The 10,816-nt window shown below is 36.0% G+C and overlaps 3 protein-coding genes across 5 annotated transcripts; 1 reads left to right on the forward strand and 2 right to left on the reverse strand.

The window, feature by feature from the left end:
- Window positions 1–207: 207 nt before the first annotated feature.
- On the reverse strand, window positions 208–5,700 carry LOC105672451 (coiled-coil domain-containing protein 142). The gene is made up of 13 exons (XM_012367387.2): window positions 4,531–5,700; window positions 4,212–4,432; window positions 3,851–3,983; window positions 3,619–3,761; window positions 3,303–3,493; window positions 2,969–3,160; window positions 2,727–2,866; window positions 2,246–2,530; window positions 2,043–2,159; window positions 1,611–1,764; window positions 1,326–1,443; window positions 1,011–1,198; window positions 208–921 (listed from the first exon to the last, which is right to left on the reverse strand). The coding sequence occupies exons 1-13, from the start codon at window positions 4,699–4,701 to the stop codon at window positions 785–787; spliced, it is 2,190 nt and encodes a 729-aa protein (XP_012222810.1). The 5' UTR covers window positions 4,702–5,700; the 3' UTR covers window positions 208–784.
- On the forward strand, window positions 3,871–8,136 carry LOC105672440 (tubulin alpha chain-like). Of its 2 annotated transcripts, none has more exons than XM_012367368.2 (5): window positions 3,871–3,967; window positions 5,959–6,178; window positions 6,308–6,609; window positions 6,888–7,469; window positions 7,677–8,136. In XM_012367368.2, exons 2-5 carry the CDS (start codon window positions 6,001–6,003, stop codon window positions 7,911–7,913), a joined length of 1,299 nt encoding a protein of 432 aa, XP_012222791.1. In that variant the 5' UTR covers window positions 3,871–3,967; window positions 5,959–6,000; the 3' UTR covers window positions 7,914–8,136. The 2 variants fall into 2 exon arrangements, with proteins under 2 accessions (XP_012222791.1, XP_067210552.1); XM_067354451.1 differs by lacking the exon at window positions 3,871–3,967 and adding an exon at window positions 5,701–5,835.
- A 63-nt stretch (window positions 8,137–8,199) lies between these two features.
- On the reverse strand, window positions 8,200–10,635 carry NiPp1 (nuclear inhibitor of protein phosphatase 1). Of its 2 annotated transcripts, none has more exons than XM_067354458.1 (6): window positions 10,416–10,635; window positions 10,213–10,273; window positions 9,982–10,084; window positions 9,504–9,724; window positions 9,213–9,416; window positions 8,200–9,111 (listed from the first exon to the last, which is right to left on the reverse strand). In XM_067354458.1, the coding sequence occupies exons 1-6, from the start codon at window positions 10,442–10,444 to the stop codon at window positions 8,743–8,745; spliced, it is 987 nt and encodes a 328-aa protein (XP_067210559.1). In that variant the 5' UTR covers window positions 10,445–10,635; the 3' UTR covers window positions 8,200–8,742. The 2 variants fall into 2 exon arrangements, with proteins under 2 accessions (XP_067210559.1, XP_012222803.1); XM_012367380.2 differs by having other exon boundaries at window positions 9,982–10,135; window positions 10,416–10,634.
- Between the last annotated feature and the right edge of the window lie 181 nt (window positions 10,636–10,816).

The raw sequence follows: 10,816 nt of genomic DNA on the forward strand, positions 1-10,816 counted from the left end.
ATAATGACTTTGGCCCTTGGATTATTCACACATTCGCACAAGCAACTGGACTGGTTATATAAAGTGGTGAATCGAGAATCGACAGACGAGAATGAAACATGAGTTGCCTTGCCACATTCTTATTTTGCGGTGACAACTCAAACAACAAGCTGCACCTCGACTTGCGCAAGCGATCACAGGTAATCTATAAAAAGTATATGTTCTTACACGCACAAAAATAGAACGACGAAACACAATGTAAATCGCGATTAACGATTATTCACGCAATTATTATATTTTAGTTTAACAGCACTTCACTATCGTATAAGTTTCAAAAGCAGAATAACGTTAATTTAATATATGAATGTAATGTACGAATATCTCTTATCACATTACGTCAATGTGTGAGATTTTATATTGTTTAAGCCTTCCATCAGGACTGATGTTAATTTTATATGCAACAATGCCGTGATGTCGACAATGAACGCCGACATCGGACTGCGACTACGGTGGATGCACGGTTGTTGCGTTGATTTTGTCGCCACATATCGTACCGGTGTAACGTAATACGTCGTCGGATCCGAAAGGTTTCCGTCCTTTGCCGGGCTTCTCGAAAATATAAATGTATATTAACAGCAAATAATCATTTTGCGCACTTTCGCGTAATTTTCTTAGTGTTTTAAGATGCCAGTGGAAAATATATTTTTAATGCAGTGAGTTGCTGCATTCAACTAACGTTAAAATTATATAAAGAAAACATTACAATAGTCAGAAAATTCGAGACACAATCGATTATTTATTTCTTTTATTCCGTACAACAGAAGTTGTATCGCTTGGGAGCGCGCAGTTCGAGCCACTGTTCTTGATTCGGAACGTACATTTCAGCCGGCATGCGTTCCAAGCCTGGAGATTCGGGCGATCCGCGATCATTCGTTTTCCGAGCTGAAAAGGCACACAAAAAACTCAATTTTCTATTCGGAAAGCTTCAATTCGTGCGAATTTAGATTTGTCATTGTTCGAAGAATTTTTACTCAATTGTTTCTGCATCGCAATTGCTTCACCCGGATGTCTCAACAGAAGTCGACCAACTCCCTCGCAACGGCGCAAAACCTCGTTCTTCAACAAGTGATTCCTCACGTTTTGCGAGATAATCGCGCACTCCGTGACCCATGCCGATACGTATGCAAAATCCGTCAACAACTGCTGCGCACCGTACTCGCTGGGAATTTATTGAAATATACGATCAAAACAAAAACTACAGAGATTAAACATACGAGAAAGAAAATTGCAATGTTTTTATATTTGATAGGTAGTTTTAATTGGAATATCAAACAAATGCAATTTACCTGAACTTAATGCGGTGTAGATAAATATAATCTAGCCATGCCTCGCACATTATTCGCAGAATCATGTTTGACGTTTCGGGATCCTCTATTACTTCCAACACTGGCAGCAACACTTTTTCTGCAATGCATAGTTTTTCACGTGTAAAAAAAGAAACGTACGCAAAGAGCAACGAAAATTACGCGTTTCGCGTAAAATTTTAAATAATAATTTCAATAATGTTCTACTTTAACTGATTTTGTTATGTAAATAACATAATTTTAAATATAATTATGAAAAAAGCGTACCAAAATAAGTCTCTACATAAAGACTAGCCGTCATCGGAGATACGCTGCTGTTTCTTCTCCAGTAATTCGATCGTGGAAAACACATGTGCAAATTCGCAAGGCTGACCACACGACAGATCTTGGCAAGTATGTCAGTGCACTTAGCAGGAGAAATCTGTAGAATCGAAAAGAGATAAAATTATTTACAATTTTTTAAGCGACAAATTTGAAGAAGAAAGTTTATCTTACAAAAAATTACTATTCAACTATTAACAAATTTACTTTTGGCATTGCCATCATAATACTAATAAACGCGATGTCTCTTACATGAAGAAAAGCTAATTAAAGAATATGCGTCATAAACAAATTTATGCATGTCACTAATTATATGACTTATAAATTTTCTATTAAAAATTTATTTTTTCTTTCGCAAGTTTATATTCAACATTGTACCTGAAGCAATTCAACGTTTGCCTTGACTTCAGAAGCGATTTTTGCTCTCATTTTCGTGCATACGTACACTTGGACGCTAATGGAACCCGTAGACAATGCTGTCGTGTGATCAGCGAGCTAAAATCATAATCAACCATAAGATAAGATATATAAAATGCACTTTTAATTTGCATTACAGAATCAAATGATGGATAAAAAAATACCTTGAGATAAGACAGTTCCTCGAGGTAATTCATTATGTCGCCTTTCACGAGAAGAAAGAAGACGTCCAGATCCCAAGTATGAGCTATGATCTTGGCTTCCTGAATAGCCCACAATCTCGCCGTATGAACCGAATGGTCCATTCTGTGCAATACGACAATTTGCTCCGACAATGGTAATTCTATCAAGGGTGCTCCAATCACCCACTCGCCGCCCACCTCGCATTCGTTGCTGAGGGTAACCAGTAATTGGAACAGCTCGACGAACATTTGACCCGTGTCGGTTCCCTACAAGATTGGTAATTATTTATTTTTTATAAAAAAACCTCTTAATATAAGAAAATTATTGTCACTTTCTTCCTTAGATATTTGCATTGTAAATTTTTGTCCAAGCGTTAATACATTCTATCGAATATGCATTTCTGAAATTCAATTTAGGAGGAACTTTTACCGTTCTCTTTTCTTTCTATTGTGGGATACGAACCTCCGTGGACGACGGTTTTGAGCGGCATTCGAAAGCCGAGGTGTAGGCTAGTCTAAACAGCTGGTCCCAAGCGGTGATGGTCGTGTGATACCCGAGCGCGTCGCATAAATTTTGCAATGCTGGTCTGACTGTAGGTGGGACTGAAATTTTAAGGATGTAGATGATATGGACCAATTTTTTTTCCTCTTAAAGGAATAGATTTGTTGAAAGCGGAAATATATTTAAACAAAAAGTAAGTTTACTTTCGTTTCCCTGAATAAACTGTCGCAGCCAATCCTTGAGATGTTGAGCACCGTGGTTGTGATGGGTCGCAAGGGCCTCGTGGGACCACCATAGTATCACATGATCTAGTATACCGGATAAAGCACCCCATGCGACTTCTTGATAATAGCTTTTTACTTTCTTTATCGCGATGCCTCTCAATCTCGTTTCGCCTAATGAATATCATCGTTGAAATACGCAATCGATACCCAATTGTTTCGTGTGCCACGTTTTATCTTACTATCAAATTATGTTTTATTATAAATAAGACGCAGAACTATGTAAAATAATTAGCAAATTTCGTAGGGAAAGTACCTTTGCTGGTCTTCAAAGCATCCGTGCCGAGCAATTGCGGCGAGATCTCCTGCACGACAGTTAGAAGTCTAAGGACTTGCTCGTTTTGCGTATTCACGAGTGCCTGGACACTTTCGATGTTATTAGATACTTGCACTTCAGAAGTCGATGCCGCACTCGCGATCGGTGGCGTTAAATGTCTCGTAAGAGCGCTGCAGTTTAAAAGATAATTGACAAAAATATGTTTGAGATATTGTTAGATTACGTTTGTTTGATCGATAATGTTGCTATAAATATTAGCGCATTCTATTAGACGCAATTATGACTGTAAACTAACCGATAGATCTCAATGCTAGAATTTTCCGAAACATCCATGTCGTTCGTTGCAGTAGAATCGATTTTCTCACGGGGCTCGTAATTCGCCAGAAGGCAGTCGATAAGCTCGTGACAGGATTCCTCCGCTCTGTTCTTTGCTAATATCTAAAATTATTGATGTTAATTTTGCAACTTTTTTCATTTTTATTACTCGCTGTTCAACTTAATTAACTAATGAACACTAAAACACTTGCCTGCAATATTTTAGTTACAGAGATCTTTTTCAACGGCTCCAACATCGAAGGAGTGTCATTGTAAAAGGCATTGACGGAAGGATCCGACACATCTCGATCCACATCGAGCATACTGTTGTAAGCATTTACCAATCTGCAATTTATTCATTGTGTTATCATCTGATAAGGGAAAAACCTAAGTATTACACATTCACGAAATAGCAGATTGATGGAAAAATGATTAACAAAGATAATTAAAAAAATTAATTTCGATATTAAAATGCAGCATTTAACTAAGATAATACAAGAAAAATTAGATCATCAAATAGAACTAAAATAATATAATTGGTACAATAAAAAAAATTATTTTGATTTACGCTACCTAAACACTATTCTGATATTTTCTTCATTTTTGCAATCGACAATAGCAGTGATTAAATCTCGAGTGAATTTTGCGACAATGTTGAGCTTGCGCTTTAATATCATCAACAGATAATTTATTTTATATTTATATATCGGATGACTGCTTAACTCTTTCGGGCTGCATGTTAATTTGTAATTCTCTATCAATTCTTCCAAATTATCGACGACTTCCTCAAACACCTAAAACGTAAGAGTAATCAGTTATTCACGCGTAATTTTAGTACATTTTATTTTATATATTTATTAACGCTCTTAAGTACGAGAAAAAAATTTTGGACCTCAAAATCACAAACTCGACTCTCTGCGAAGTCCTCGATGATTAAAGCCACGCATCCTGCGAGCTTTCCCACTTTCTCATCGAGAACGGAAGCGTCTACAAGCCATTTGTCGAGAGCACCATCGGAAAGTGGCAGCCACTTTGCGATGTTTGCTCTGTAATTGGTATCCATGTGTTGTCGCGATCGTGAGATCTTTAATTCTATTCTTTCGTCGGTCAGCAATTATAATGATTTTCTCTTGTCATTTTTGTAGCTCGCGAGATTTAAGCGTTTTTAATCTTTATTGGAGTAAATTGTACATTTTGTTTAAAGCATATAATTTTGTTTTTATCACTGATCATGAGATCTTGATTGATGGATATGTTATGTTACACATCACTTTCACGTTGGGCAGTGAAAAATCATTAAATATTAATTGATTGTGTAAAAGCTACATTGTAGAAAAGTGGTTTCTAGAAAACTGCATAATAATATGTACACGATTATGCAGACAGAATTATGTTGATAGTACAATTGTTGTTTCGAAAAGATGGTTTTATCACGCTTGACATTTTGTCTATTTTAAATAACACAAATTATTGTCACTGATTGCGGATGACAAGTGTTGCACCATGCTTCTTGCTTCTTAGTTGCCACGGATACGTCTGACGCATGGCAATCGAGATATATGTAACATGCAGAATGTATAGCGCGTTTTCTTTATTCATCCAAACAGCTAAGTCCATAAAGAATATATTTTGCAAAATGCAAAGAAAAGATTTCGACGAAAAGGTGGCAAAATTGATTAAAAGTGTCTATTAAATTTAACTCAATTCTAATTTCTAATCGAAAACGATCAAAAACAGAATATTAATTAAAATACTGTAAATCACATTACCGAATATTTCAAAACATATTTGCAATTTTTTGGATTAGATACTTGGATTTTTATTGCATAGTTTTGAATTAAATTTTCTCAATTACATCTAATCTAGTGTCGAAAATCTATAGTGTTCTTTGAAGTATTAAAATTAAAATTTTATATTGAAAAAGCTTTGTTAGTATGAAAAAGTGAAGCTTGAATAAAGTCCGTTTGACACAATTCACATTAAAAAAAATTCTAATCCTCCTGAAACTCAATTATAGTGGTTACCCAGGCAATAAAAGTATAAATTACTACAGTGTTTTTTTTTCTAGGGCAGCTCATGGCCGGCTTCCAAATTTAACGTGTCCAAATTTAAAATTTAATTAATATTTCGATTCAACAATTTATCAAAATTTTTATTGTGTAATATCGAGAGAAATTTATTTGGAAACAGCAAAATGGTACGAAAAGATAGTTACATTTTCTAAGTAATCGTAGAGAATGTGAAAGGCGGAAATGTTATGCAGTGTATCGTTAAATTTTTTAAGTCGATAAAAAAATGCATTGTGTAATTCTATTTACAGCGCGAGTGTATATCGGTGCACGTTGGCCAAGCGGGCGTTCAGATGGGCAACTCTTGCTGGGAGTTGTACTGCCTGGAACATGGAATCCAGCCGGACGGAACTATGCCGTCCGACAAAATTTCCGGCAGCAACGATTGCTTCAATACCTTCTTCAATCAAACGAACTCCGGGAAGATGGTTCCGCGTGCCGTGATGGTTGATCTCGAGCCAACAGTCGTCGGTTAGTCACAATAATATTGTAAACATTGCAAATCATAAATCAGTTATTCTTATAAAAATAAAATGATACAATGATGATAGCATGTAATATATGTCTATCTTTACATCTTGCAAATTGTTACTTTTATAGATGAAGTTCGAGCCGGAACCTATAAACAACTGTATCATCCAGAACAATTAATTACCGGTAAAGAAGACGCCGCGAATAATTACGCTCGCGGTCACTATTCCATCGGGAGCGAAGTCATCGAGTCGGTGATGGACAGAATTCGCAGATTGACAGATCAATGCACTGGTCTGCAAGGCTTCTTCGTCTTCCATTCGTTCGGAGGTGGCACAGGATCAGGTTTCACTTCTCTGCTTATGGAAAGGCTGTCTGATAATTATGGCAAGAAAAGTAAATTGGAATTCGTCATATATCCAGCGCCACAAGTGAGTTTAGGAAAATTTAATTTATTTCTTATTTATCTTGTGAAACAAGTTAAAATTAATTGAAGAAAAATTATTTCATCTATTTCACTTTTTGAATACTCTTTTTTAATTAAAATTAATAGATAAAAACAAAGTGGGATGTAAAAGAAGCTTTCCAAATTTAAAAGTTATTTATAATTTTACAAAAGTCGAAAATAAATAACTTCGCAAAATAAAGAGACGATACATTTAAAAAAAAATTAGTGATTCTTTCTGAGAAAAACACATTATACTTTTAGGTATCTACTGCCGTGGTGGAGCCTTATAATGCAGTATTAACGACGCACACGACGATCGGTCACTCCGATTGCGCTTTCATGGTGGACAACGAAGCGATCTACGACATTTGTCGGCGAAAGCTTGGCATCGAGCGACCCTTGTACGCGAATCTGAACCGATTGATCAGCCAAGTGGTATCGTCGATCACCGCATCCCTGCGATTCGACGGTGCTCTGAACGTCGACCTGACCGAGTTCCAAACGAACCTGGTGCCTTATCCCCGTATACATTTTCCTTTGGCGACTTACGCCCCGGTGGTGTCCGCCGAGAAGGCTTATCACGAGGGCTTGTCGGTCGCGGAAATCACCTCCGAGTGCTTCGAAGCCTCCAATCAGATGGTCAAGTGTGACCCGCGTGAAGGCAAATACATAGCCTGCTGCCTCCTGTACCGCGGCGACGTTGTACCCAAGGATGTTAATGCCGCAATCGCGGCCATGAAGGACAAAAGTTGCATTCGCTTTGTCGACTGGTGTCCCACAGGCTTCAAAGTCGGGATTAATTATCAACCGCCCACGGCCGTGCCAGGCGGTGATCTCGCAAAGGTGATATCGTCGTTAAAAAATATTTTTTAAATTAAAAATTGCTATTTTATGATTAAATTTAAATGTATAAACATAGAATTTCAATTAATCAAATTAAAAATTCCAACTGTAGTTTAAATTAAAATTACGGTTAGAATTTTTTAATTTACAATCTAGCATAGTAATAGATTACATAATATATTTCTTATATATTATGTACATTTACAGGTTCAACGTGCTGTCTCCATGCTATCTAACACGACCGCCATAGAGGAAGCATGGGCCAAGCTCAATCACAAGTTCGACTTGATGTACAATAAGCGAGCATTCGTTCATTGGTACGTAGGAGAAGGCATGGAAGAACTCGAATTCGCGGAGGCGCGCGAAGATCTCGCGGCACTCGAAAGAGATTATGAGGAAGTCGCCCTCGAGTCGCCATCCACGCCGGACACACCGGAATATTAATATGTAAACACGCGTTTTTGGAAAATCTTTTAATGAGCCGATATTATCGCTGTCCGACGATGAAGTGGAAACTATAAAAAAAAATAACATCACTTATGTTAAATTTTGTGTATAAAGATATTCAATGTTTATATTCGTATAATTGTTACCGTACTTTTTGTGAACATTTTTTGTGAAAGTTGTGTAACAAGTAGAAAAATATATAAGTTGCTGCACTACTCTACTATAGAGATTTCATTCAGCGCATGGGGAAAAGTACATTATTATGTAAGAATGTGAACTACAGTTTTGTATCGAAAACTTTACTGAATCAAAATAATATTTATGTAACATATACAATATTCGTCATTTTATCAACTTTTTTTGGTGACATTTATAAAAGTACGTCAACGAAATTTTCTTTATATTTATTTACATTATTTTCACCACCTGAAATTGCAATGAGAGCGATTGTATACTTACAAAAAAATACGCTGAGGTTTCAAAAAACGCATTATATCACAAAACGATGATATTAATAATCATTAATTTATATACTAAATTAAAGTCCATGAGAAAAATAGATTATAATACAAATAATGTAATCATATTACAATAACGGAATCTATTTGATAAAACAAATACTAGGTGTATCTATATCCATAATTGCCATCGTATTTAAAGTAAAAGTAAATGTAGTATTTTCACAAAAAAATATACCATGATAAACATGGAGCGGACTTAAATATTAGCACTCATTAAATTGTCCTAAAGATGTACACTGTTTTGTGAAATGACCTTCTCGGAAAGACAATATTGGATTACAATATGCGAATGGTAATTTTTTTTATTACACTAGGAGCGTCGGTATCGGTTTTTTCCCGGGCCATGCCTCTTTGGCATATTTCTTCTTCTTCGGTTCCATCGCTCTTGACTCATTCGTACCTGCCATGTGCTCTTGTACTTGCTGTACTTCCTGCGGTATCTGATTCGGCGTCATTTCCACTTCGGGCGCTGGATTGGGCAACGCGATGCCGAGCCGCGATGTCAGCGATGTGAGGGCTGTGGAGAATGGATTCATTGCCGACAAGGCGGACGGTGTGAATTGCTCAGGAGGTAGATCGTGATAGAGCTGAGGAGTGGTAGACGTAGGCTGCATATGCTTCAATAGATTATGATCCTCCGTCAGTGATATAAGACCACCTTCCATACGCATTCTCTGTAATAAGAATACGTCTTGTTAAATTAAACTTCTTAATTACACGATTACTTTTTTGACACTGCTTTTTCTGCAGTAATCCATAGGAGCACAATGTGTACCTTGCTAGGAACAACTGTCGTTTGTACAAGATTACGAAACCTCCCGACTGAAGGATCAACATCCTCAGGATTGATTACTTCTTCATCGTCATTGAAAGTAATCCCTTTTTTCTTTCGTTTACGCGTTGGCTTGTGCATCTCGTCGTCTGTTATGCCAAGCATGGAGATCCGTCGATTGTGAGCTGTATTAAATTCCGTTAGATTCTAAAATTTATAATTAATTAAATTACATTAGATAAAACGAAGATGTTTCAAAGTTTTAATACATATTATTGAACTTTTGAGACCTACGTCCAGTTCTGTTTCTGTTTCAGGTAGACCTAACAATCCACCAGCATCCATATCCTCAGATAACTTTTCCAGTTCTTCAATTATAGGCCTAGCACCAGTCTGAGGTCTTTCTCTTATTATATAATAACGAGTAGACGCTCCAAAATGAAACGTACTGTCAATTGGTAACTGAGTAGGTTTGTTAGCTTCTAAACGTAAATTTCCAATGAAAGTCCCATGTGCTGAAAAGTTGTCGGATAGTTTTCATGAAATACAATAGATATTTCTGCAGTTACACCAAGTTTTTCATAAGATATAATAATATTTTTTCTTTGAACATATAGATTTTACTATCTATTTAAAAAAAAGATTCAATGCTTTATTGTTATAAAGTATTCATTTAAAAAATATTAGTAAACTATTCATAATATTCATTCATAATAAAGTATTCATTTAAAAAATAAAAGTAAACTGATATTGACATAAATTTTGTACTCACTACTTCCTAAATCAACTAAGAATGCACGATTGAGATGCTTGTGGTAAACAAGAGCAGCGTGAACCCGAGAGCAGGATGCGTGATCAATGCAGAAGTCATTCAGCTGTTGATTGCGGCCAAATAAGTAACATTTTTTCTCATCCACCATGAGTTTCTACAGAGAATATTTGTAAAGAGTGATATAGTTTAAAAGATGATAGAATTCCAAAAAAGTGACAGTTAACGATTTACCTGTATTAATTTGTCATTTTTCAGTACATCCAAATGCAATCCCACTGGTGGCTTCCCTGCCCTGGCAAATGTTACAACATATATGTAGTAAAGTGTTGGACGTCGCTACTTTTTTTTGCAGAGCAATAAAAATCGTAATACGTAATTGCGTAAACAATGTAAATTCTTTACTAAACCGCTGAGAATCCATTATATGAACTTACCAATTTGGAACCTCGTAATGATTAGCCATTGTCCAACAGTACAAAAATTTATTCACTTAACCATCCGAAACGCAAAGTAGTAATAAACATCTCCGAACGCGGTTGAAAACAAATCCTACATCACACACGTCACGTAAAGTAATCTAAAATAGTACACATAAACCGTATCTGAAGATTCCCTATGATCACGGAACAGTTTCTAATAAGAGTGCATTTCTAGTGAGTTCGAATTGCACTTTCTTAAGGCACGTTCAAACTTGCATAATGCATATGCATAAGAAAATTGGTCAATTGCATATCTAATGTATATTTATGTTAACAAATTAATAAATTTTCTTATATTCACTTGCAATTATATAAATTTATACGAATTTATTCTTACACTTTGAATAAGTTTAGAG

Source organism: Linepithema humile, chromosome 4 (assembly GCF_040581485.1).
Source record: "Linepithema humile isolate Giens D197 chromosome 4, Lhum_UNIL_v1.0, whole genome shotgun sequence".
NCBI lineage: Eukaryota > Metazoa > Arthropoda > Insecta > Hymenoptera > Formicidae > Linepithema > Linepithema humile.

Coding starts and splice junctions, on each gene's coding strand:
- LOC105672451 (XM_012367387.2), bottom strand. CDS start 4,701: ATGGATACCAATTACAGAGCAAACATCGCAAAGTGGCTGCCACTTTCC. Junction 3,762..3,850: donor CTGTAACTAAAATATTGCAG/GCAAGTGTTTTA, acceptor CAATAATTTTAG/ATATTAGCAAAGAACAGAGC. Junction 3,161..3,302: donor TGCTTTGAAGACCAGCAAAG/GTACTTTCCCTA, acceptor GATATTCATTAG/GCGAAACGAGATTGAGAGGC.
- LOC105672440 (XM_067354451.1), top strand. Junction 6,179..6,307: donor TCTCGAGCCAACAGTCGTCG/GTTAGTCACAAT, acceptor TTACTTTTATAG/ATGAAGTTCGAGCCGGAACC. Junction 7,470..7,676: donor CAGGCGGTGATCTCGCAAAG/GTGATATCGTCG, acceptor GTACATTTACAG/GTTCAACGTGCTGTCTCCAT.
- NiPp1 (XM_012367380.2), bottom strand. CDS start 10,444: ATGGCTAATCATTACGAGGTTCCAAATTG. Junction 10,274..10,415: donor CATTACGAGGTTCCAAATTG/GTAAGTTCATAT, acceptor AACATTTGCCAG/GGCAGGGAAGCCACCAGTGG. Junction 9,112..9,212: donor CGACAGTTGTTCCTAGCAAG/GTACACATTGTG, acceptor TTCTTATTACAG/AGAATGCGTATGGAAGGTGG.